This window comes from Anas acuta, chromosome 1 (assembly GCF_963932015.1).
Source record: "Anas acuta chromosome 1, bAnaAcu1.1, whole genome shotgun sequence".
NCBI lineage: Eukaryota > Metazoa > Chordata > Aves > Anseriformes > Anatidae > Anas > Anas acuta.
The window spans coordinates 148,742,905-148,766,461 of NC_088979.1; the positions used below are offsets into that span (position 1 = coordinate 148,742,905).

The 23,557-nt window shown below is 44.1% G+C and overlaps 1 protein-coding gene across 5 annotated transcripts in view; it reads left to right on the forward strand.

Moving 5' to 3' along the window:
- The window catches only part of ABTB3 (ankyrin repeat and BTB domain containing 3), a 160,965-nt gene extending 138,511 nt beyond the window's left edge, over positions 1 to 22,454 (forward strand). For 3 of the 5 annotated variants that reach the window (XM_068664781.1, XM_068664749.1, XM_068664757.1), the window contains 7 exons: positions 6,064 to 6,135; positions 11,393 to 11,498; positions 12,271 to 12,373; positions 13,889 to 13,970; positions 14,827 to 14,895; positions 18,003 to 18,116; positions 21,535 to 22,454. In XM_068664781.1, the coding sequence (XP_068520882.1) occupies positions 6,064 to 6,135; positions 11,393 to 11,498; positions 12,271 to 12,373; positions 13,889 to 13,970; positions 14,827 to 14,895; positions 18,003 to 18,116; positions 21,535 to 21,744 (756 nt within the window). In that variant the 3' untranslated portion in view covers positions 21,745 to 22,454. The remainder of the gene's footprint in view (positions 1 to 6,063; positions 6,136 to 11,392; positions 11,499 to 12,270; positions 12,374 to 13,888; positions 13,971 to 14,826; positions 14,896 to 18,002; positions 18,117 to 21,534) is intronic. The other 2 variants (XM_068664765.1, XM_068664771.1) reach the window with 1 other exon arrangement.
- The last annotated feature ends 1,103 nt before the right edge of the window (positions 22,455 to 23,557 follow it).

Sequence of the window (23,557 nt, forward strand, 5' to 3'; positions counted from 1 at the left end):
CTTGCTAGACTATATAGGATTATTACTTTTTGTGTTGTGTATCTCAGATTTCTTCACTGTGGAAGCATGGGTTAAAAACACCAGCTAATCGCATCTCCTGCTAGAACAGCTTAATACTGATGTTAACAATGAGCTGGAGAGACAACAGAAGCTAATGTGTAGCGGTGAAATTAAAGTCACCAGGATAACTGCAGTACAGCAAGAGATGTTGATAACCAAGCCAACCCAGAGACTAACTTTACCCAGCTTGTTTTACAGGACCATGCAACAAAGCTAATAGTCGTGTTTGCTTTGGATTTATTTAACTTCTCACATGACTTTCTCATTCCTTCATGTGGGATTTGGACTTTTAAACTTGTGGGGAGACTGGTTTCTACAAGCTCACACACAGAATAATTTTTTAAAATCCTCTGTGTGAATGTTTGTACTTGCAGCCTTCCCAGATTTATTCTTTCAGCTGACATTTTCTTAGCCAGACATATCAGACTAACAAAGCCTTTTGAGGGAGATACCATTAGGTATGCAAGTATAAGAGCAAAGGGAGGATCATGGGGCTGGCAAGGAGAGGAAAATGTCTTACCTAGTGACGGTTAGTTTCTTTCGTATGCATCACATAAGCATTCATCACATGCTGTGCATGTTGGTACAGTCTTCTATTTATTTAACTGGGAAGCAAGTTTCTCACCCAACTCTATATATAACAGCAAGGAGTGAGTATTTTTTAGCACCTGCAGCAATAACCTTAATAATGTGGAAAGGAGGGAGGTCTGATGTATGCACTCAATACTAAAGGGTTCCAGACATAGTATAGCTAGTGAAAGCCTACATGGATTTATTTCTTGTATCCTGATGCAAAAGAGGGCTTGGAGTGCAGTCTTGTGCAAATGCTGAGTGTTTGTTCCAGCAGTTGCTCAGATTTTTCCTCCCATGAACTTTCCCTTTGGGATCGGTTTGTATTGGATAGGTATTTATTGAAAATATCTAGAGATATCTTTTAGGAAATCATTCCAAATCCTAGGATTTGTGAAGTCCTTGCTCAGAACTGGCTTGGGTTAATGATGTTCATCCAGTAACTACCAGCAAGGTGCTGTTTGGTTTGAAAGCTGATACAAAACTAATCGTATTGAAAATTTAACAGAGATTTAGTAATCTAGGATGAGGAATAGCTGTAACTATGGTTCTCCTGGGTGGCTGAAGCCAAAGCTAATGTGTCTGTAGCTGATCGTTGTTAGAATAATTGTCTTACATGGGATCATACCTTCAGGAAATACTATACTGGGTCTTCCAGGGTGTCTTTTAGGAGACATTGCAGCAAATAAGACTGCTGCCTTCTGCTTTGGGTTCACTTAAGAGCTAAAATGTAGAGGGGTGAAGCAACTGATATATTCAAAAAAAAGAAAAAAATCTGTGCTGATTTTTGTTTCCACCTCTGGGCCTAGGGGAACTGCCTGTCTTCACTTTTCATGAGCATGCATATTCACAGACGCACACACATAAACTGCTTCATATTCTTAGAAAAATAATGAATCATTCTGAGACACTGTAAGGGTTTACAAATTGTCTGCAAATGACATGAATTATTGCCACAGTCTTGTCCAAAAAGCCTCTCAGAAAGCTCTCAGAGAAAGAAATGAGGACAGATTCAGTGCAGCCCTTTGAAAGGAATCAAAATAAATTCATTTGCAGAAGAAAGAGCCAGTAAAAGTTCTCCCTGGTCGCTCCGTAGAAGGCAGCCAAGGAAAACTGAGATTGTAAGGCTCTTCTGTTCCCCTTCTCTGGGAGGGCTGAGAGCAGAGACTCTTCTTTCTATATACCCACAGAGTGGAAATCTCCTTTAAGAGGTGCAGAAGGACTGTAACTGTAGTTCATGTCCCTCTCTTTCTACAGCGAACTGTAAAGCTATACATTTTGTAGAGCTGCAGGGAGAGGCGTTTTGTCCACATGGACATCCTTTTCCCTGTGGGCCGTGAACTTCAACAGACATTACAACTCTTGCTGAACGTCACAGCCTGTCCCAATACATTTCCTTAATGAGTTTTTCAGGACAAAAAATATAAAATATGCAACTAGAAAGCACAGAGCCACTTAACATTTCTTGGCTGATATGAAACAAGATGTCCCATTTACTGCTTATGATGCTCAGTATATTTTAATTGCATACCTAATTGAAATGGCATTTTGCATTCCTAAAAGTAGTTCCAACTATCCTGCAGTCTCAGAACAATTTACAAATATTAATGAGTTGAGATGTAGATTAAGATCTTATTGTCCTTTTATGAATAAGGAAACTAAAGAGGTAGAATTTTAGTGCCTCATGGTGACAGTCTCAGCTTCAGAAGCTGTGAAAGCCTAGCTAAGCCAGACATCAGTTTGTAATTTGGCCTGAGAGACTCCAGAATTCACACAGAAACATAGGGCAGGTCTCTGAATAGGAAGCAGGCCTTCTGCCCCCAGCTTCCACTCTGCACTGGGACATAAGGTTCGTGCTGGTTCCCAGGATATGCAAAAGGGACAAGTATTACAAAACTGAAAAGACTAAAGAAAAACTAAGCAACATCTGTAAGAACAAGACCAGATATAAGGAATCTCTTTTGTCTTATAGATATTTTTAAAAATGCCTGTACCCTGTCTTCAAGCTCAGATGTGAGAGTTTGCTTGGAAGCTCTGCCACCAGCACTGATGCTGGTGTCCTGGAGCTTGGCAGGGTGGCACTCAGCTCCCGTTTATGTGCCAGGAAACACCAGAAAGAAAAACAATATAAAATTTTCAGAAGCCCTGATGGCGGAACACAAGCTGGCAACAAAAATTGGCAGATCAGGCAAAACTGGCTAAGCTGAAGTCCCTGGTTTTATTGCCTCTCCTAAAGCTGTGAAATAAGAAGGGAAGAACAGTTAATAAATTGCACTTTGGTCATCCGCTGCTGCACTGAAGCCCTGAAGGAAGACTTCTGAAGGCACAAATGAGGGTTCAGTACCCAGCTCCTGGTGGCTGCCGGTGGGACTGAGCGCTTTCATTTCCTTTCATGCCTTTAAATGTCTTTATCAGCTGCACTGCTCAGACTGAGCATGGAGGAATGACAGTTTTTCTGTGCAGCTGAGGCAAAGCTACGAGAACAGGCAGATGGCTCTGCCCCTGTTGCTCTCCTGCAGTCAGCCCAGCACCAGATCAAAGACCAGAGAAGGCAGTGGTGGTAGGAAGGACATGGAAAGCTTAGGTCAGGGTGCTTTCCGAAGAGTAGGCAAAATTCAGATCTAACACTAAGACTGTTGATGAAGTTGTGGTGGTTCACCAAGGGATGAGGAGGAAAGGCTCTGCCAGTTTGGGACCAGCTGAATCTCTGAGGCAGACAAACTCGCAAACAGCCTGCTCACAGTGCTTTGGCCAGGGCTGTGTGTGACAAAAGCTGGAGAGGCACTTCTGGGAGCGAGGAGCCCTGAGCTAAACTTCAGCTGCTGTGCCGTGCAGGGTTGAGTCCCTCAAAGCTAAGATGACAGTGGAGATCTTGTTATAGAAGAAGATAGGAGGATGCAACTGAATCGCTGCCTGTCAGTGTCTGTGGTGCGCTCTTCACGGCCTGAGGAAACTCCCAAACTGCGTCAGAGCGCCATGTTTGCCTGAGGAGCGGCTGTGCTAGCAGGCTGCCTGCAGTGCTGAGTTTGGGCCCCCCAAACAGAGAATTTATAAAGAGCCATGTGGAGGAAGCATCCCGATTTACAGGCTTGTAGTGCCCGAGGCAGGGCCGACAGGTCAGCTGTGGCCACCAGGGAGGACAAGCACGGGAAGCTCAGCCCTGAGGTGGAGCAGGTTATCCACACGTGACAGCAGGCAGGGCTAATGGCCATTCCCTTGTGCCGGTGGGCAGCAGTTGAGGGGAAGAAATCATCTATGTGCATGTGTGCTCTTCTGTTTTTGCAAAGAGGATCTCCTGAGGCTAGCATGCTGAATGTGGAGGATGCTTCTTCCTCCCCCTGTCTACCAAAATCCTGGAGCTGTTTCGGTGGACATTTCCACAACTAGAAGAGAGAGGGACTCAAAACCACAGCCTTGGAAATTGAACACATCTGGACTTTGGAAGAGGTTGGTGTTAGGTTTCCATTGTGGAGCTCGGCATGAGCTTGAATTATCATTAAAATCACCCAGCTCCATCCATGCAGACCAGCCAGCGCTGCTGCTGTCAGTACTGGGTTGTGAGCCAGTTTCGTCCACTGCTTTTTCTGTGTGCAGCCATTTAGATCAAATTGTCCTTGGCCACATTTTTGGAGAGAAAAAAAAAGAATATTTTAATTCCAAATAATCTCTCGTACAACTTTCTGCCTTCCCCTTACAGCATGGGCATGGAACTGCTATTTGCCAGTACTTGGGATCCTTTTTGGAAATATATTGCTGAATGTGTTGGTCCACAGGTGTTAAGTGCACATGCTAAAGTGTCGTCTGAAGCTCTGCTTGACACCAGAGGTGCTTCACGCCAGGAAACCTTGGCTTAGGACTGCAAGTATTACTGCTAGTGTATTATCCAAGGCAAAAGCAACTTGAAAAGTCCTGGGAGGTCCTTCATCGCCCTTCTTCAGCAGTATTCGTCCTTCCCGTCAGTTTCTGTCAGTGACAAGGTAGTTTATTTTAAAAATTAGCCCATTAGCGAGGCATTGATTAGGCTGTGCGTGAAGGCTTGTTGAAAGACGCACGAAACTATTTGCAAAGATGTTTCCTCAGAATTTAAACTTCGTGCCAAGTTTCACACACACTACAAATACATCCATAGGCAGCTGAGGAAACCTGCAGGAGCGCACAGACTTTTTTGGAAGGTTGAGCTGTTGGAATAACGGCCCTGTGTTGACAGTTATATAGAAAAAATAAAGATTTAAAACAATAAACAGTTTTTAAAATTCCAAACGGATTCAGGCGTGTAGGTATCTCAAGAAACCTGGCCTGTATAATTTAAAAGCCAAAGGGCTCTTTAACCAGTGACTTAGCCACTTGGAATCCAAAATCTCTTAGAAAGTAAATATTTTTTAATACATCCTTTCAGAAATAGCAGCATGTAGCCTCTGTCACGAGTGCATTAAGTATTAAAAAAAATGTTGACGGCTCCAACAAACAAAAAGCGGTGGGAAAGCCTGAAACACCTGCCTGCTCTGTTGTAGCAAAATGTTCAGAAGCTGAAGCTTGAGATGGGTGTCCTGTTTCTTGGACTTGTTTGCTATGGTCTTTCTGGTTTTAATTCCTCTAAAACAAACACCGGAAGAGGTTTCTCAGAGTAATGTCAACAGTCGCAGTTCGTGCTTCTGTTCTACAAAGTCCAGACACAGTGGTCAGCAAACATCATCTTTCCCTGTAGCCTCTGGAAGATGGAGCTAAAAAATTCCCTTTCTTGTCCCTTGCATCACAGTGGGCTGAAATGAATATTTGTTCTGATGGGCTTAATGGAGTTGGGTTTGCTGTGTGGGGCCAGGCTGTCCTCTTCTGCAGGAAGGGCTTAGGTTAGAGGGGAGAGGCGAACCCTGCACAGTGTATGGGCAGGCACTGGGTTGATCTTGCTCAGCTCCTGGAGAAAAACCTTCTCTTGGCTGTATGTGTTTCTCTTACCTGGAAACAGATCAGGAAAGACCCCTCTATGCTGGGTGAACTTTCACATTCTGGTGGAACAGCTTTTCAATGGAAAATTGAGGTTTTATTATAATGACAGGTTTCATTAGAATATTTGTTCTCCACATAATATTTTACTTTTCTTGAAAAAAATAATGCCTGGAAATGGAATATTTTGGCCAGCAACTGAAATATTTCGAATGAAAAAAAAGTAGACTTTCCACAGAGGAGACAGGCACATCAAAATCAGCACTAGAAATAACTCTGAAGACCTCCATGATGCTAAAGTGCCTGCTTACAGGCTCCATGGAGTGGTTGATAACCTTCTGTGTGCCAGCTAATGGCCAGCTTGTGTTCAGTGACTGATCTTCTGGCTGGGACTTTGAGTGATTTCTTAAGGCAGGTTTCACTGTTCTCACATAATTGCAGTGATCTGTAATGTTGCCCATTGTCATTTGTAGTACTTCTGTGTCTAAACAGTTCAGAGTAACCAGGACGCAAGTCATCCACACATGTACGTCGTGCATTCTCCGTGTGAGATGTGAACGCCAGGTACTGAGTGGCATGTTAATAACAGACTGTTAACCCTGTGTTGTGTTTTCATAACACGGATTCGGCTTCATACTAACACAGGTTTGATTTCTTTCCTATCCTCTGTTTGCCTTCTAAAATGTTTCCCTGCCAGAGGCAGGAGCCATTTCTTCATTTACAATAAATGAATGCCATGGATGTGACACCTGCCCTTTTCTGGGCTTTCACCCAGGGATTAGACTGTGCCTGGGGATCGGAGCTTTTTACATACAATGCACAGCTGTGATATAAAGAGTCTTTTGAAAGGAAGGCTTGGCAGCTTTCCCAGAGCTAACTGAAGGGTCCATTTGTGCCTTACCTGTGATTAATTCCTTTCCATTTGTATCTGCAGTGGAAGGACTTGAGCCTGGCTCTAACAAAACCCATTTTGTTATGCAGTTCAGTGCCTCTAACTGTATCTCCAACCTCTGGGGCTTCCCTACCTTTGCAACTGTTGACTAATATTAATTATGTGTATGCTGCTTAATCACCTAGGAGTGACCCTCTAAAGTGACATTTAATCAGTTTGATGCAGCTGGCAAAAGTGAATTGCGCTGGAGGACAATAGCGGAAACACCTAGAGAAGGGTGACAAAGGTTCAGAGACATGGAGAACAAAGTCTCATAGCAGAGTCTGAGTGCTCAAGCCTGGGAGGTCTGAGAAAAGCCCTCTGTTGTTTTACCCTTTATTGGCTCTTCATGGGAGGAGGGGAGCATAAATAGAGGAATAATTCAAGGCCATCCGAGCCTGTCATGGAAGGAGGTTCGTGGGTGACACCTCAGTGGGTCTGGGGCATCTTGAGGCTTCAACAGTGCTGGAACAGCAGCTGGGGACCACGTGCACAACAAGTGACTGGGCACAGCACTTCTGCTCTGTATTTTGTAGAGACTGGTCTTCCTGGCATCCTCAGGACCAGGGAGAGAAAAGAAACCTTTGCCAGCACCCCTGCATGTGTGGTTTCTCTGCTTGCTGGGGAGATGTGCATTAACTGCCAGACACCAAGCCCAGAATAAGTGCGTCATTTTTCTGCTTAACACTGGGAGTGTTTGTTTTTGTGGCTTTGTGGTAGAGGAATTTGAGGGCTTGGCGCACATACACGTAAATTGGTGAAGAAAAGCAGCCTAACTTGCAGAGGGCAACCAGGTGGAGGTAGCAAGATGTCTGTAGGTCAGTCAAGAGTCTTAGCCACTGAGGTTTGAGCAGTTGAGGGAGAATCAGCGTGGGAACCTTTGAAGAGGAGTCAGCTGATGCAGATTGTGATCTCAGAAAACTGGGAAGTCAAAGGGCAAGACCTTAGCCTAGCTGCTAAAGCCAACCTGGGTTTTCCCCTTAAGGGTCTGGACCATGAGCCACCAAGATGACACATAGCTTCCCCAAGTACTGGAGAAAACTGTTTTGATGTTTCCCAGCTGTGTCCAGGACCTTGTAGGACCACATCCCAGAATGGCAAGGCCAGGCTGAACCTGGTAAGCTGAACTGAAGCAAACTTCTCCAGGATTTGGACCTAAGTGTGGAGGAGCCTTTCCTGAGTTGTGCTGCAGATCTTCATCGGAAACGAATTCAGGAAAAGGTGCCCTTGCACCCTCCACCCAGTTCTTCACCTTCTCTCAGATCAATCAACTATTCATCTCTGGCAACTTGAAAACCTTCAGCTTTGCTTCAAGAGGATTTATGAATTCCCCCCACAGTTCAAGTGTGGGGAATTCCTTTGGATCTTTTCTGAGGAATGCTTTTAAGTCAGGAGAATGCTTGCATCTACAAAGCAAAGTTGCTTGCTCATCGACCAACGCTGCTGGAAGCACCATCCTCCCTAAGAAGATTCACTGCTGTTCCCTGTTCTCTCTTGCCTATTTGTAAACCACCCCATGGCTAGGTAAATATTTTCATTATATCCTATGCCAAGCTTTCTTTTCCCCTCCCACAATAGAAGTCGCTCATGAGCTGAGTCTCTGAAAGGAAGCTGGCCTTGCTCCAGATCTTGGCATCACACATCCAGGCAAAATGTTTTTCAACATCAAACTGTGGCAAGAAAACAAACTTGGGTTTGCTCCTCTGGTGTTAATATCACCGCCCACAACTGCTGCAGAGAGCTCCTACAGCTGTTCTTTCACAATCAGCTGGTAGGGGGATGGATACACAGGGAAGAATTATGCTCAGCGCTTAAATGGGGTGGATGTTGCAACCAGGGCAGCTTTGGAGCTTCTCGGCATGGGTGCTGTGGAAGAGGGAAGGTTGATCAGGCTGGATACATCTTCTGCTGGAGCAATTCTGAGGCACCAGGTCGTGGTCTCTTGTAGTTGTTCCCAGTTACTTCACAGGCAGCCCGGCTCAGCCTGCTCCAAGAGCAACATTTGGCTTCTGAAAAAGCAGATTTTTTCCCCAGCAATCCAGTCACAGACTGTACCTTTGACAAAGCATCCCTTTTATCTCTTCTCATTGCCGATTCTTTCCCAGTTTATTGGTGAAGCCAGCAGGCTGCAGGGAGCAGAGCCAGGGCCCCGGGAGGTTTGGCTGCGCGCGTGTTTGTGTGGGGAGAGGACTTGTTCTGCCGTAATAGCTCACCACTCCCCTCTCCGTGTCTTTTTTGGGAGAAAACTTGCTGTGGTTTGTTAGCGATGACTCGAAATGAGCACATGCTTCAGCTTTCTAGCTGCAAACATTTCTTAATGTTATCGACAGAAACCAAAGCTCTCCAACCTCCTCTCTGCCAAATGAGAGCGGTGTCCTGGGTGAGAGCTCTGGAGGTCCGCAGTGCTTGGCATCGCTGCCTGCTCGATGGCCCTGCCTCCCTGTTTGTCACTCTTCCCTTTGTCCCATCTTTCTCCTGCACCTTAGGGTTTTTAAAGCCTCTCTCTTGCGAACGTCTCATAGTTTGAGCTCATTAGAGATTAATCAACACCAGTTTTTAACACAGCTGTGGGCAGTCAGTGGCAAGGTGGCCTTATAATGGGCTGGTGTCCGCACACCGTGGGCAGGGTTCGTGCCCTGTTTGTTACCCTGTGAGCAGGCAGTGTCTTGCCCTTAGTGGCAGGCTCCCCCAGGCTTGTTGGTATGCGACCAGTTCCTGCCAGTTTTTGCTACACGTGTGGATCCTCTTTTCACCCCTGCATGGCTGGGGTTGGCCTGTTCTCTCCTGATCCTGCTTCACCTGGGCGTCCTGGTCTGCAGAGAGCGAGACCTCTGGCTCCTACCGAGGTGCTGGGAGCTTGATACCAGATTTTTCACCAGCGCATTCCCACAGACTAGGAGGAGGAGATGTCATTACTGAAATATATGCCTGTTTTAATGAGCTGTTGCCCAGGCTCAGCTGTGGTTGGGACCGAGGAGTGCACGGACCCACTGAAACCAGGCTGGCACCCTGGCAGATTTGATGGGAGCTGCCAGTAGCTCTCCTCGGCAGCGCAGTCACGCTGTTATCCACTGCAGGTTAAGGTGATCATTGCTCTTCTACCTCTCCTCTCCAGAAGCTTCCCCGCGCTCCGAAACACAGCATTAGCCCCATACTGCGTTGCATTTATTGACTTTTTAGCATCTGCCGCCTCCAGCTCGGAGCTGCCCTGCTGCTAATCGGCATCCCCCCGGATGCGCTCCTCCCTGGCTGACTCAGTCGGTGCGGCTCCTCGGCACAGCCCTTCCGAGCAGAGAAGCGATTGCTCTTTCTGCCCTGTCTGTCTAGAGCTCTCCCCCCAGCTCTCCCAGCGGCTGAGTCACTTCCTTCTGTGAATCTGGCTTTAAATCTTCCTTTTCTCTTTGCCCTGTGATTCACTCCCTTTATGAAGGGCTTTGCAGAGCTCCGACTTCAGGACACCGAGCAGAGAGATGCTCCCGGGGCAGAGCATCCTCCTCATCCCGGAGGCACAGGGGTGAGCCCCCCTCTGAAGGCTGCTCCCTGTGCCTTGCAAAATGGTTTCTCTTGGTATCAGTATTTCTTAATATCTCCCTTATCTCAGTATTTCTTTTAATATTATGGCTGACGTAGTAGTGGGAGCCAACTTCTGCCTGAGGGTGAGTGTATGTAATTTCCTTTGACATCAGTGTGTGCCTATGAGGGCACAGCTTGTTTCCTTTTCCCACCCTGTTTAATGAGATACGGTGCAAGAGTCATTACAGTATCGCTGCCATTCCTCCTCATCTCTCGAGGGGTTTAAGGAATTTCTACTTTTAGAACTGAACTGAAATGTGCTCAGAGAAAGCAAAGCTTCGTTTTCTGTCTTAAAAGCCTGGAGATAATTTTAGTATAACATCTGAACTCCTCAATTTGTTGTGTTAGTATTATTTTTCTCCCTTACTTGCTTACTCTCTTGGTCTTGGACCCTCTCATATCTAGGCGTCTCATCACAGTTTCCCAGTTTGGAAGGGAATTGCCAACCAACATTGCAGTTAAAAGACAAAGCACTCCATTGTCAGGAATTAGCCACCTTGCCCCACTGAACTTGGCTAGACCTGCTCAGTTCCCAGCAAAGAGTGGGATAAAGTTAGCAAAAGCTTTTAAATCCGGCTTTCAGATGTGACTTAGACAGTTAAGCACTAAATCCATTTCACTGTCACTCACACATAGGCTGACAAATAAATGCTTAAGTTACTTAGGAAAGTGCCCCATGGGTGCCTTGCCCTGGATGAGTAGGGCCAGGGACCAGACCTGGCCCTGTGAGGTTCTGGTGGCTTCCTCAGAGAAGTGATGCCAAGGCCAGTGCCAGGGATATAAAATCACATTAATGAAATGTTTGGGATTAAATGAGGAGCTTCTGTGGCAGGCCGTGATGCTTCTGTCGTTCTGTAGAGGAGGGTCTGTTTGTGAGGGGGTTGTGCTTAGAAACGTACGCCGGCTGTGCATCTGTTTGGTAGCTCTGGTTTTCTGAAATGTGGGCAATGACCATTTTTCCAAAGAGCAGCAAAAAGTTATTTTACAGTGAAGTAAGTTTGCAAATGAAACGAAGAGGCTATTGTAAAGGAGCTTTGTTTATTTGGAGAGAACGTGGGCTACGGAGTTTGTTGGGAAGAGAACACTTGGGGAGTCCGAGGAGAGGACATTTCGTTTTACCTGCTTCCTACAGGAGACGTAACAAACAACTCAGTGAGAACTGTAGTTTACAACTACCGATAATTATAAGTTCCAATTTTTAATAAAGCTTCAGCAATTACATTTTTCAGCTTCAAAACAGGCAGCTCTTGAAAACAATGCAACACCTCCCTTTGAATGCCAAGTTTATGCTGCTTGTATTTGTTTTCTTTTGCTTAGAACGAAGTGATAAGTCAGCAGCTGTCCGTCATTTTCACTCATTGCTACGGACCCTACCCTATTCCAAAGCTTGTTGAAATCAAGCGCAAGCAGACCTCTCGCTTAGGTAAGCATGACTTGGAGATGCTCTTCGGTTGTTTAAGGAGAGCTGTGGGAAGTCCACATTGCAGGCTGGCTGCTTGAGGAGGCTCAAACCAAAAGGAAATGTGGACTTCGAAGGCAGGACTAGAAAAATGAAAGGCCCCAACCTTAGCCTGTCCTAAAACTCCCACTGAAATCAATAGGATCATCAGATGCACTGGAGTGGGACCGTAAATCTGTCTGTGTTGCTAACAAGGCTGGGATCCCAGCCCAGGGCCCAAAGCCAAACGTCTGTCCGCATCTCAAACCACTGTGGCTGGCTGGAGGTGACACCGCGGCAGCACGGCCCTCCCAGCCCTGCTGACAGAGCCCGAGTTGGTTTGATGTGACCTAGAGAAGACGTGAGCCAAGTTCCAGGACTCTCTTCCCCTTGGCACAAAGGCTGTCCTGCCCAGGGAGAGGGTGAGGGTATGGCCTGAGGGCATTTAGATGAAGTTTGCTTTGGGTAATGGAGCTGAGAAGCTGTGCCAGCTCCCTGCAGCAGGGCTGGCTGGATGTCATCTCAGCAAAGGTCGACACGGATTTCAAAGCTTTGAATTTCCTTAGTCTGAACTCCAAGTGGCTGTCTGTGGATCTTCTGTCTCAGACTGTCCAAAATAGCTTTATGGGCTTTCCTCATTAAAAACAATATCCTTTTACACGGTTGTCTTCCTCTGTCAAAACAGGAAATTATTATGTACCTTTGTGAACTCTTCCAAACCATTTTTTTTTTTAATTTATTTTCTTTGTGATTGCAGATCCCCATTTTCTTAACAACAAAGAGATGTCAGATGTTACATTTCTGGTGGAAGGAAGACCATTTTATGCACATCGAGTGTTGCTATTTACTGCATCACCGAGGTAAAATACAAACATATTTCTATTTTTAACCAAAAGTAGAAATTGATTTTGTATTTTTGTATTTGTTGCTGGTGCTAAGATTCTTTAAGGGCTAATGTCTGAACCTTCAAGTTTTTACTAATCAGAAAATCTCAACAGCCTGTTTCTAGTTGATCTGTAGGATGTTAACAAGTGCTCCTATCACTAGATTCCCACCCTGTAAATGCTCCATGCTTCTGGCCATGTATCTGACTTCATTCCACTGAGGCATTTTTGCATGGAGCTCGTTGCTGCATCCATTTCTGCATCCAGCATAGAGGAGTTTGAATAGTTTGATTTTTAGCAGTCATTTATGCTGTGATCAACTAAAACCTGTGTTGCATCAGTGTACACAGTCTGTAGGAAAAGCACATTGCTATCACACAATTCATTGACAAGATTTTACATGTTTTTAAATAAAATTGAATATCTACAAAGCGTGTCACGCTGTATCAAAAGGCAGTACGTATGGTTTGTGTCCTTTGCTCAGAAGGCCAGATGTGGGTCAGCCAGCTCAACTTCAGGTGTATTCATTTCTGTTTCATACACTGCTCACAAACTTTATTCTTACACAGCTCTATAATTAAAGGTCTACAAGCACATTCCAAACTTAAGCTTTAAGCTTATCAAATTGTGCTTGCAATAGTGTTTGACACTATTAAGATCAAATCAATTGTTATCCATATTTTAATTAAGATGCAGTTGTGGTGTGGAAAAGGTTACCATCCAGCAAATGCTGGTCTTGATAGATAAGCCAAGCCTTGCACTACATCTAGAAGGTCAGATGAATTATCAAAAAGAGAAACTACAAGGGCTTGTGTTTTTAACAGTGTACTTCCCATTTTTACCTTCTAATCAAATGGGAATATCTAGTTTTGAGAAATAGATTGCTACATATGTATCTGTCTTACATACATCTGTAATTATCAATTTAAAATGTGTTTTATCCTGAAAACTGTCTGAATTTCAGGTTTTGATAATCAGAGAAAGCAACCTATCCAGTTTTCTCTCTTGCCTCTTCTTATACAATTGTATTGAGCCTGCATAGAAGTCTTAAAATTCACACTGTAGTTGTTTTAATATTTTGTTCCAAAATATTTTTAAAGCAGCATAATGGATATAGACTAAAACTGATCTTCTTCAAATAGTTTTTCAGTTTTAAAATGTTGCAACTCTTCCTAAATAATAATGTTTCCAAAATGCATTTTGATTTTGTAATATACATCATTGCAGTTTCTGAATCTCCTGTATCTATTTTTTCCATTGTGATATCAGATATATTTTTCCAAAATTTCCAATTGAAATCTCCCAAAAGAAAGGCTTCTTCCTTTTAGACTGAACTTTATTTTATGTGTCTAAATCTTGAAGCTTGTCAGTGACAAATCCATGCATTTCAGTGTACTGTTTTTGCAAGAGCTGATGCTGTCCTTCCACTTTGCCATACTTTTTCACGGAGATAATTGGGCTGGTATTTCAATCTTGCTCTTTTCTGTTTAGGTTTAAAGCACTGCTGTCTAGCAAGCCCTCATCTGATAGTACTTGTATTGAGATCAACTATGTGAAGTACCCCATCTTTCAGGTAAAGTCACTTCTCACATTTAATTTGAATGGAACATAGGAACATTGTACGTGCCCTGCCCAAACTAATACTTGTGTATTTGATAATGGTATGCAGACAAAGCAGGGCACGTCAGTGTAAAGTACTTGATTCCTTTTTCTATTGTTGGCTTTCTCTGTATTTAATGGACAGGCTTCCAGACACGGTTAATTTCCTTCTTTAGCATTATTGTTTGATCAATTACTTGCCATGAAAATACAGTTTGCTTTCTGCATCTGTATCATATACTTGTACACGCTTCTCTTTACTTCAGTCAGAGCTCAGGCGGTTCCATGTATCAGTTGTTACAGATGCAGATGTTTCCCAGCTGCCTACAGTAACTTTGAGCGTGCTGGAAGCTCACTGCAGAGGGATCTCAGTTAGCTTGTATTACAGTGCAAAGGCGCCACCACTATTTCTCCTCATCTCTGCATGCCCACACACTGCTGGGTGGAGGTGTGGGTGCCATTGGCAGGAGAAGAATAAGCATTAGAAATGCTATATTATCATCATGTACATACTGAAAAATACAGTCAAAATTCAGAATGAATTTTTCAGTTTCCTGCACACTGTTTGGGGCTCACAAGAAAGTACAGACAACGTGGCTGGTGAGGGCTGAGATGTCAGACTACTTGTGAGAAGGAACCATTGAACTGTGCAGAAATAGAGTAGCCAAATATATCCTGAAATCAGTTGGATTGGGCCAGTTTTATGTACAAATCCTTGGCGGTATTGAAAAGCCTGTAGTGTTACCTGCAATCTTTACATGACTCCCTTCTCCCTGATGTCTTGAATTATTTTTTATTTTTTTATAAACACTCCCTTTGTTTTGTTACAGCTGGTTATGCAGTATCTGTACTATGGAGGTGCAGAGTCACTCCTGATTAAAAATAATGAAATTATGGAGGTAAGAGACATTTATCTTGATTGCAGTGGGAGCAATGCTAAGTGATCTGTGTATCATTCACCCAAGGGCACGAGGCCACTGGGCAAGACATGGGCACTCTTGTAAGAGCCACCTCTGCCTCTCACTGAGTGCCCACAGTGCTCAGGCTATCCACAGTCCCACAGAAGACACTCAGTCTCCTTCCAGCCCTGCTGTTCCCCCACTATGGTAACTTCTGCCAGCATGAAGTTGACTGTCACAAAAGAAAGAATAGCAAAATCAAGATCATTGAGCCAAAAAATCATCTGAAATTAAAACATCTAGTTAGATGCTTGGAGAGGCTCTTTCAAGGAAATGCAGAGCTGGTGTTGTCAAAATCTGGAAGCAACTCCCACAGCACCGTAAGCTGTTCTCTCTGTCTCTCAGCCTGCTAGGTGAGGTGCTCTGTTGAGCTGGGCCAGTCAGCTTCTCTACAACACACTTACTTTTGGCGTAGTAGCTCAGGCTTGCATGCCCAGACCTATCTCGGCAGTATTACAGGATCCAATTTGGTTCGTCACTCTGCAGAATTCTTGGGCACGCACCAGACTTTTACCACAGGAGAAACCCCACTGCAGTTAGTTCAATTTCAAGCATGTGAAATTTTCTGAGTAAAATATTAAGCTGCTACCTGGGATACAGAGACTTCTCTGCTTTCTCACTGAGTGTTAAAAATCCAGTGACATTGTACCCGTTTGCAAAAGCCACTCCAAACCCATCGGATCCTTCAGCATAGCCACACATCCATAGCTTATCTGGGTATTAAGTCAGGCTCTTCCATATAGTGTGCACTGTCAATACCAGCTATAATCAACCTAACAACTGCAACTCAACAGAACATTTCAGCAAATTCTTGATAGTCATTTTGAGGAGCTTTCCTGTTGACCATAACCAAATTATGGCAGCCAAAAGGGATACAGGACAGTAAACACTAAAATCACAGCTACTTACATAACTGGTAATCATCAGTGTGCAGATTATGGTCTGCCCCCATGACCCTTTATTATTGCTTACATTAGTTAATCTGTCCCTATGACGCTGCCGTCTGGGGCACCCGTGTGAATCTTGACTCTTAACAAAGTGCTGCAAACCAGAAATTGGGAGCAACTCTTCTGTGGGGTACAAGTGGCCAGGTTGAATGAGTTCTGATGGGTACGGGGGCATCTGTTTGAATCCTGCTAGCAATTGGAGGATGAAACTAGTCAGCACTGAAATCATCCCTCCCCAGTGCAAGCAGTGGGTTTTTAACTAAGCATACCCACGTCGACTTTCTGAGTTTTATAGGAAAAAGGCACTGATTCTCTTATTTGCAGTTTTGAAAAAAGCTCCTGAATTTCTAACCCTCTCTGAAATAAGGAGTCTCAGACTAGACAGCACAACAACTTTATAGAGATGCATATGTAATCACCTGGGTTGTTAAAAAGCTTGTGCTGCAGTTCAGCTGGCTGCTTGCTCTACTTTTGTGACATCTCAAAACTTCTGTGACTCTAGAATGTATGGCTGATTGATTGATTTGTTGATAACAGATCTGGCCACGGTTCCTCACAGTTTAAAGTAATTACAAACCAGCACGTGACTGCTTGAGCCACAGAGGCAGCTGGAATAGGATTTGGCTTTATCTTTCAGAACTGCATTTAGCAACTTGCCTTATTACAAATATGATAACAAGAAGTGCCAGAAATACTCCACAGAAATCTTTGCTGCAATTCATAATTGAGGCCAGCTGGCTGCTATCACATCAGCACTGCAGATTTCCAGCACTTGGATTTATTTATGGGATTAAAGCAGAGCTTGAACGGATTGCATAGGAGAAGTCAGAATAATAATGTCATGGCAGTTTCGGGGTTTTGTTCCCCAGCGCTCCTACCTAGTGCTGGGGTATCACAGGAAGGCTCTTCGTCACGCAGTCCTGGGGTCTGTGATGACAAGATCCATATAAATGCCTGAAGGCCTTGGCCAAAGGGACTTGGGTGGGTTAAAGCAAGGTGTGAAGCAATGAAGAACCCCAACCTGCATCCTAAACCAGAGCAGAGAGCCAGAGGTGGTAACCTACCATGGAAAGATGATGAAATCCCCTTCCTCAGCTGGAAAAGGACATACATGTAAAAGAAGCAATAGGGGAAATCCAAGCAGTATTGAAATCAGCTGGAGAAATCACAATTTAAGCCAGTTTTTCACCCTGCATGCTTCAGGTCATGCTCCCCACATACAGTGAGGTGCAGAGATCCCAAAGCAGCGCCAGGCCAGGCAGCACGGGGTGGGCACAGGGCCAAAGAGAGAGGTCAGCTGGAGTCCTGATGGCACAAGAGCTGTGCCAGCGCAGCGATGCGGACACGTTACCCTTGTGCTAGTGCTGCTAGGCATCGCCTTACACTAGGCTGGATCCCCTGTTCGCATCACATCCCACTGCACACCCACTCCACTTGGAGCCAGGCAGTGTTTGAGTGCCTGTGGCCTAGACGTGACCTTACTGCTGCTGATGAGCTAGAGCAAGGAGCATATGGAGGTCTGACTCCATTTCCTCCAGCCTGCTGAGGTGACAGGTTGGAAGTTTATTGCCTCTCTAGGTTTTTAAGACTACCCAGGGCAGTTATCGTCATCTGGTTTGAATTCTTCCCTATTCTTGGTCCTGGCCCTTCTGCTGACATCCCCACATCTAACCCAGGTGCTCTGTTTTAGCCAGAGCTTAGGGAGCTGCTGAACCCAAACCTCTTTTTCCTGGAATGCAGTTGCAGGTCTCTCCTTGCAATGTCACGTTTGCAAAGGGAGCGAAGACTCGCCAAGCTGACACTTCCTTTATGACACATACACACAACCCCATCCCAAAGTCAGCATGTGGACCTCAACAGCCCCTGGAGGTCTGCCCACGTACACCTTCCCCGTGCACAGGCTGATCTAGAGGGGACTGCGAGGGGTTAAAGCAGCCAAGCAAGCTTCTCATTCTGGCTGACTGTCAGGGGTCAGTAGTTCCATTCAAACTGAAGCAGGGGCAGAGAAAAATTATAATGAAGCAGTAAAGAAGCAAGTTCTGAATGTGTGCCACTCAGCAGTTTTGACTATTTTTTCCGTTCTTTTGTTTTCTTTTTTAGCTTCTCTCTGCTGCTAAATTTTTCCAGCTTGAAGCTTTACAACGACACTGTGAGATCATTTGCGCAAAGAGCATTAATACAGAAAACTGCGTAGATATTTATAACCATGCCAAGGTAAAAATAACTACTCGTGCATGTTGTATGTCTCTCCTCGTACTCGTAGGTCAGTTTTATGATAAGAAGTAATACATATGTCGTATGCTTAGTAGGTTTGTTACATATTAAGGATTTGTCATTGATTTATTGGGACTGTAATAGATATACCTAGTAGAGGTACAGTCCTAAATCACATCTAAGAGCGTCTGTGGCAAGTTCTTGCCCCCTTTCCTAAATGGTTCAAACTCTACTTGTGTGTACTACTTGTGTGGAAGACCCATCCCTTATCACAGCAACCCAAATTGCTGAGTTACTCAACAGGAATCACCTGACTGAATAAGATCTCTCTTTTTCACCTTCTAGACTGCATTTTCACATTAAAATTTCCTATTTCCTCCTGCCTGAAGCCCACAGGGGTGATATATTTAATGCTGGTGATAACATTTTAATATATGAAAATGCCTCATTGTCAAAGTGCAGTGTCTCACAGCCATGCAAAGATAGTAATGAGAGTTTCATGTCTTGGAGAAGAGGGATTCCTAGCTTCTTATTGGAATCAAATTACTTAACTAGTTAGAGAGCCATCAGGCAGAAAAGCAAGTGTTGGTTTTTTTGACCCCAAAAAATATTTTAGGTCATTGATGGAGGTGATTGTACATTGATTAGTTTCATTTTTTCCCCTCCTCTTTTGCTTGGTAGTTAGAGTTTCACTTGGAAGATGGAAATGATACAAATAGAGTTGCAATTAAATATTTTTAAAGCATTCCTTAAACGATTCTTCTTCAATTTCATGGGCTGTATGAAGGAGAAAATAAAATGTTGCAGTGTGACATGGAGGTTTGATTGAACAGAGTAATCCTACAGATTGCTCCAAACCCCTGCAGATCTGACCTCTGTTCCAACCCTCAGGTATTTCCTACAGCAACTAGCAATGTTAGGTCTTGATGTACAGATAACATGCAATCAGTGTTTGAAATAGCATAAAGTTCCACTTCTTGAAGAATAAGAGATTAGGTGTATTTGCAGCTCCATTTATTGTAATAGGAAATAAAATCAGCAGTGCAGGAATCTTGAAAAATACTCAATTTGTCTTCTAGCTCATGTGGGAACTTCTCAATTTATGTTACTGTTACTAAAAGTAAACTGAATGATTTTGTTTTAAAATCACATACTTTGAATTTTGAAATGTGGCTGGGTTTTGTGTCCCAATTTAAAAACATTCTTACACCAAGCTTTAGACTTTTCTGCACCAGCAGTGTAGAAGACCCTCACTGAAGAAACCTAGCGTTTGTGGCTAAATCTGGTTCCTTGTTTGCCTGTAAGGGCCTCAGCCTTCCAGCTTCCTTTGCCTACATCTCTCAGTGGAGTCAGTGGAAATGGTTTCCTTGAGAGGCTTTTAATTCCAGGGTCATGTTTGCATTGACACGTAGTGCATTGCAGGGATAGCAAAGCTGGCTGTGAATGAAGTCCCGGCTTCTGGAATTACTTAAGTTACATCACCCTAGAGCTCTTCATGGGCCAATTTACCTTGCTTCCAGTAAATTACCAGGGCTAAGCTTCATACTGTTGTAGCTAGATTGTTTCCAGACCTTGAACTAACACATGTAAAGCTAGTTCAGATACCTCCCTGCTGCTCAGTGGTCAGAGTAGACTTGTTCATCCTTTTGCTCCTGGTCTGTGTGATGTGCAGGTTACCATCTGAGCCCAGTTCATTCTGCTCAGAGTGCTCTCGCCACACAGCAGCTTCACTTGCCTGTTATGTGTATATGAGATCATGGTACGTGGTGGAAGATGCCAGATGTGCCTCATGAGCCAGGGGAGCTCACAGGCAGCTCAGCCAAAGCTTGCCAGCCAACTGTCTGCCTTCCCTTGTTGCTCTCTGAAGTGTGGAAGAAGCTCGTGTAAGACAGCAGTGAGGATGGGAATAAGGTGAGCTGGCACCGAAGACAGGAATCACCATGCCAGCCAGGAGCAGGTGATGGATATGAGCAGCTTGTTCCTGCTGTAGGTAGCATTTCTGGTCCTTGCTATTTTGCAAGACCTGCAGGAACTCGGGTGATGCTGAGACCCATTTTTCCAGATGAAGATGTGTGAGCAGGGAGACACAGGGAGCCCAGTCCTTCTCACTGTGATTGAGAAAAAGACCTGATTTGGTGGAAGCGTAGCGTGAAGTGAGCGCAGATTTGGAAGGCTGTTTGTGGTGGGGGCGGATGCTGTAAGAGGGGAGCATTTAGCAAGCTGTGTAGTAGGAGCTGTAGGAACAAGTGTTTGGAGCCCTGGGTTAAAGAGGCAAAGTACTGGTAGGAAGGTGAGAGAATGTGGGTTTTCTCACACTCACAATTTAAAAGCTGAACAGAGAGCATTAAATCATCTGTGGCTTTCCATTCTTAGGATTGCAACACCTACAGAGGCAGCCTTCCGATTAGTACCACTTCTAGGGTTTCGTTTTCATGTTACCTCCAGAAAGAGATGAAGTAACCAGGCAAATAGGATATATAGTGGTGACTGCTTAGTTACCACTGGGTACCAGTTGTGTTTTACACAAATGACCCAAACTCCTAACAAAATTGCTTGGAGTTTTAAATACATACCTAGAACACTCAGTGCTAGCACAATTTGCAGTCTGGGCCTCAGAACAAGTCTAAAAAAAAAGAAAAGAAACACACATTATTTTCTCAGTGCTGTGAATATATTGAAATAATGAATAGGGATGAATGGTGTTTAAGAGGAGAACAACTCTGCTTTTCCCAGAGCTCAGCCCTGGGCAGGAGGAAGGGCTGAGCCCTGCTCTGTACACTTGCACAGCTTATAATTCCTGTATGGCATGGCTATACTCCTTGTATGACCACAGGAGCTGGCCACTGGGTAATAACCACTGGTGGTCACCCAGCAGATGACCATTTGAGGTTTGCTCACACTTCATGGTATCCTTGCCTACTGCCCAGCCACAATGTTCAGTGTAAGAGGAATATTGACAGCCCAAGCACATGCTCTGCAAGCCTCCGTTTCTCCTCCAAAGATCCCTCGAGGCTGTTACTCTGCATGACAGGTTTCTGCAGTCATGGTCCCACTCCTGCGAAGGTTGGCATTCATGAAATGTGGGCTCTAGTAGCTTATCCCAAACCTATAGGTTTAGGGCGTGAAATCTTGGGTCTAGTGAACTCTGTGGTAAAACTGCCACCAATTTTCAAGGGACCAAAGCTTCAGCCCTGGACACCCAGGGCCTTGTAAGGTAGAACTTTTAACCAGAATCACAGGCATAAAATACTGTTTGAATACCCCCATGTCCCTCTCCCAACACAGAGATCTGTAAGTGTTACTGTGCCTGTCTGAAGGGTTTAGTTTGTGTATTTGTTTGTGTGCAGCTCTTACGCACTGTACTTGCTGACCAGGTTTTATCAGAATGGTTATCTTTCTCTAATTTCACTTCTTGTAGTTTCTCGGAGTCACAGAACTATCTTCCTATTGTGAAGGCTACTTTCTAAAAAATATGATGGTCCTCATTGAAAACGAAGCTTTCAAACAGCTGCTGTATGACAAGAACGGAGAAACATCTGGTCAAAATGTACTACAGGACTTACAGAGGACGTTGGCTACAAGGATTCAGTCAATTCATTTGTCTTCTTCAAAGGGCTCCATTGTATAAAGCTGAGGAAGATGGTAACGCTTTAATAAAGACCCTGCAAGTTAAGTCTCCTGTTGCAGTTGCTTAAACAAATACAAAAAAAAAATAGATTCTACTTCGCATCCAAATAGTTCTGTGTTGGCCAAAGGCGGTGTGCTGAGGCCACAGCCTCGTTTGGATGAGGGAATGCAGAAAACGTAGCTCCTGCATGCTTCTGAGCAACAGGGGTACCAGAGCGTCCAGTGCATCGCTGTTGTACTCAAATTCTGAACGTGAGAGTGTGGTCGTGGAGCTGGATGCCAACAAAAGCCAGAACTCACACCAGTGAACAGCAGAAGCCCCAGCCTGAGCAGTGGTGCCAGGGAACACCTGAATCAATCAACCAATTACTCATTCAAGGCGGTTTCGTCCCAGTGTTTCGCATTTAAGAACTGTGTCTGTCCCGGAGTCCATTATCACGTACACTTAAGAAATGTAAGAACTGTTACTGCTGTTGAGCAAAGATCAGTTGTGTTAGAGAGTGGGTAAGACTGTCGCAACTGAGGAAGTAATACCGGCAGATTTTTAGGGGTGGGAACTTTTTAAATTGTTCATAAAAAATAATGGGGTGGCCTTGTAGTTTAAAAACTATTTCTTAAGCTTAAAATTTCATTTTCGACAGAGCTGTGTTTGAGAATCTATGTAACATGTTTTGTTTTATAAATGGTTAAAATGTACATTGTGTAAACATACATATGATCGAGTTTTGCTTGTATTCTTTCCTAAGGTGGTATAATCTTGCCTGACAGGCTATGGTTACACCAAAGAGGTACATTACCCAGACTCTCTCTAATACAGTAGTTGGGGGGGCAGGAAAAACTGCATGCTAATTGTGATTTGGGGTTAAAAACAATGACAAACTCAACATGCATTTGCATGGTAACTGTACCTGTGAAATGTTCTGTTCGTGCTTCGTTTTGCCAAGACAAATGCAATGTTACTTCTTGTCAAACTCCATTTGTGAAATTAGCATATTATTTTATCCAGTGCAATTGTTTGTGATATGATACCCCCAGAGACCCTTCTCGAGATGCTGATGTCTGTTTGTTACAGTGAAGGGATAATAACAGATCTTTACTCTAGTAACGTGTCGATACTTTGCTACTGGCCAGAGATTGTGTCCAAGTTAGACTTCTTTTTTTTTTTAAATTATAATTAAATATGTACTATAGAATGATTTCTCGTTATATCCTGAGAATGTATAGGTTATCTACAATGCAGGGCTTGGGTGGGGTGGGATGGGGGGGTGCGATTTGATGTCAGAGCTTCGTTTATTTTGCAGCGTACTGTTAGCGAGATAAATCTGCTACGTGCCACAACATTCCTGATGCTCTGTCTTTGAGTGATACTTTTCTTGAATTGTTTGATTTAAAACGTGGAGAAAACCACAGCAAGGCTTAGGCAAAGATACTGCCTTTTCCATGGCAAAAAGTGACATTAATATATTTATTTTCTAGCATGCTGTTCAGAAACTGTGCCCAGTTCATAGACTTTAGACGTTTTATTTTGGCAGTGCTTGGTAACCGCTTGTTCTTCTGTTGAAGTGTCTACGTCGGCTGCTCTTCCACGGTGATAGTTTTTGGCATGCTCAGAGAACATAGCTTTGGCTTTAGTTATCAACACGGTAGGGAGCTGTTTTATCACTCTGAGGTGTAAATCCTCCTGTGTGCTTGGTCTTTTAAAGCCTGTACAATTTCTGCAACAAATTGCAAAACTGTCTAAACTGCCACTAGTGTCGCGGAGACACAGCATGTCATTCAATTAAACCTTTTTTTTTTTTTTATCCTTCACAGTG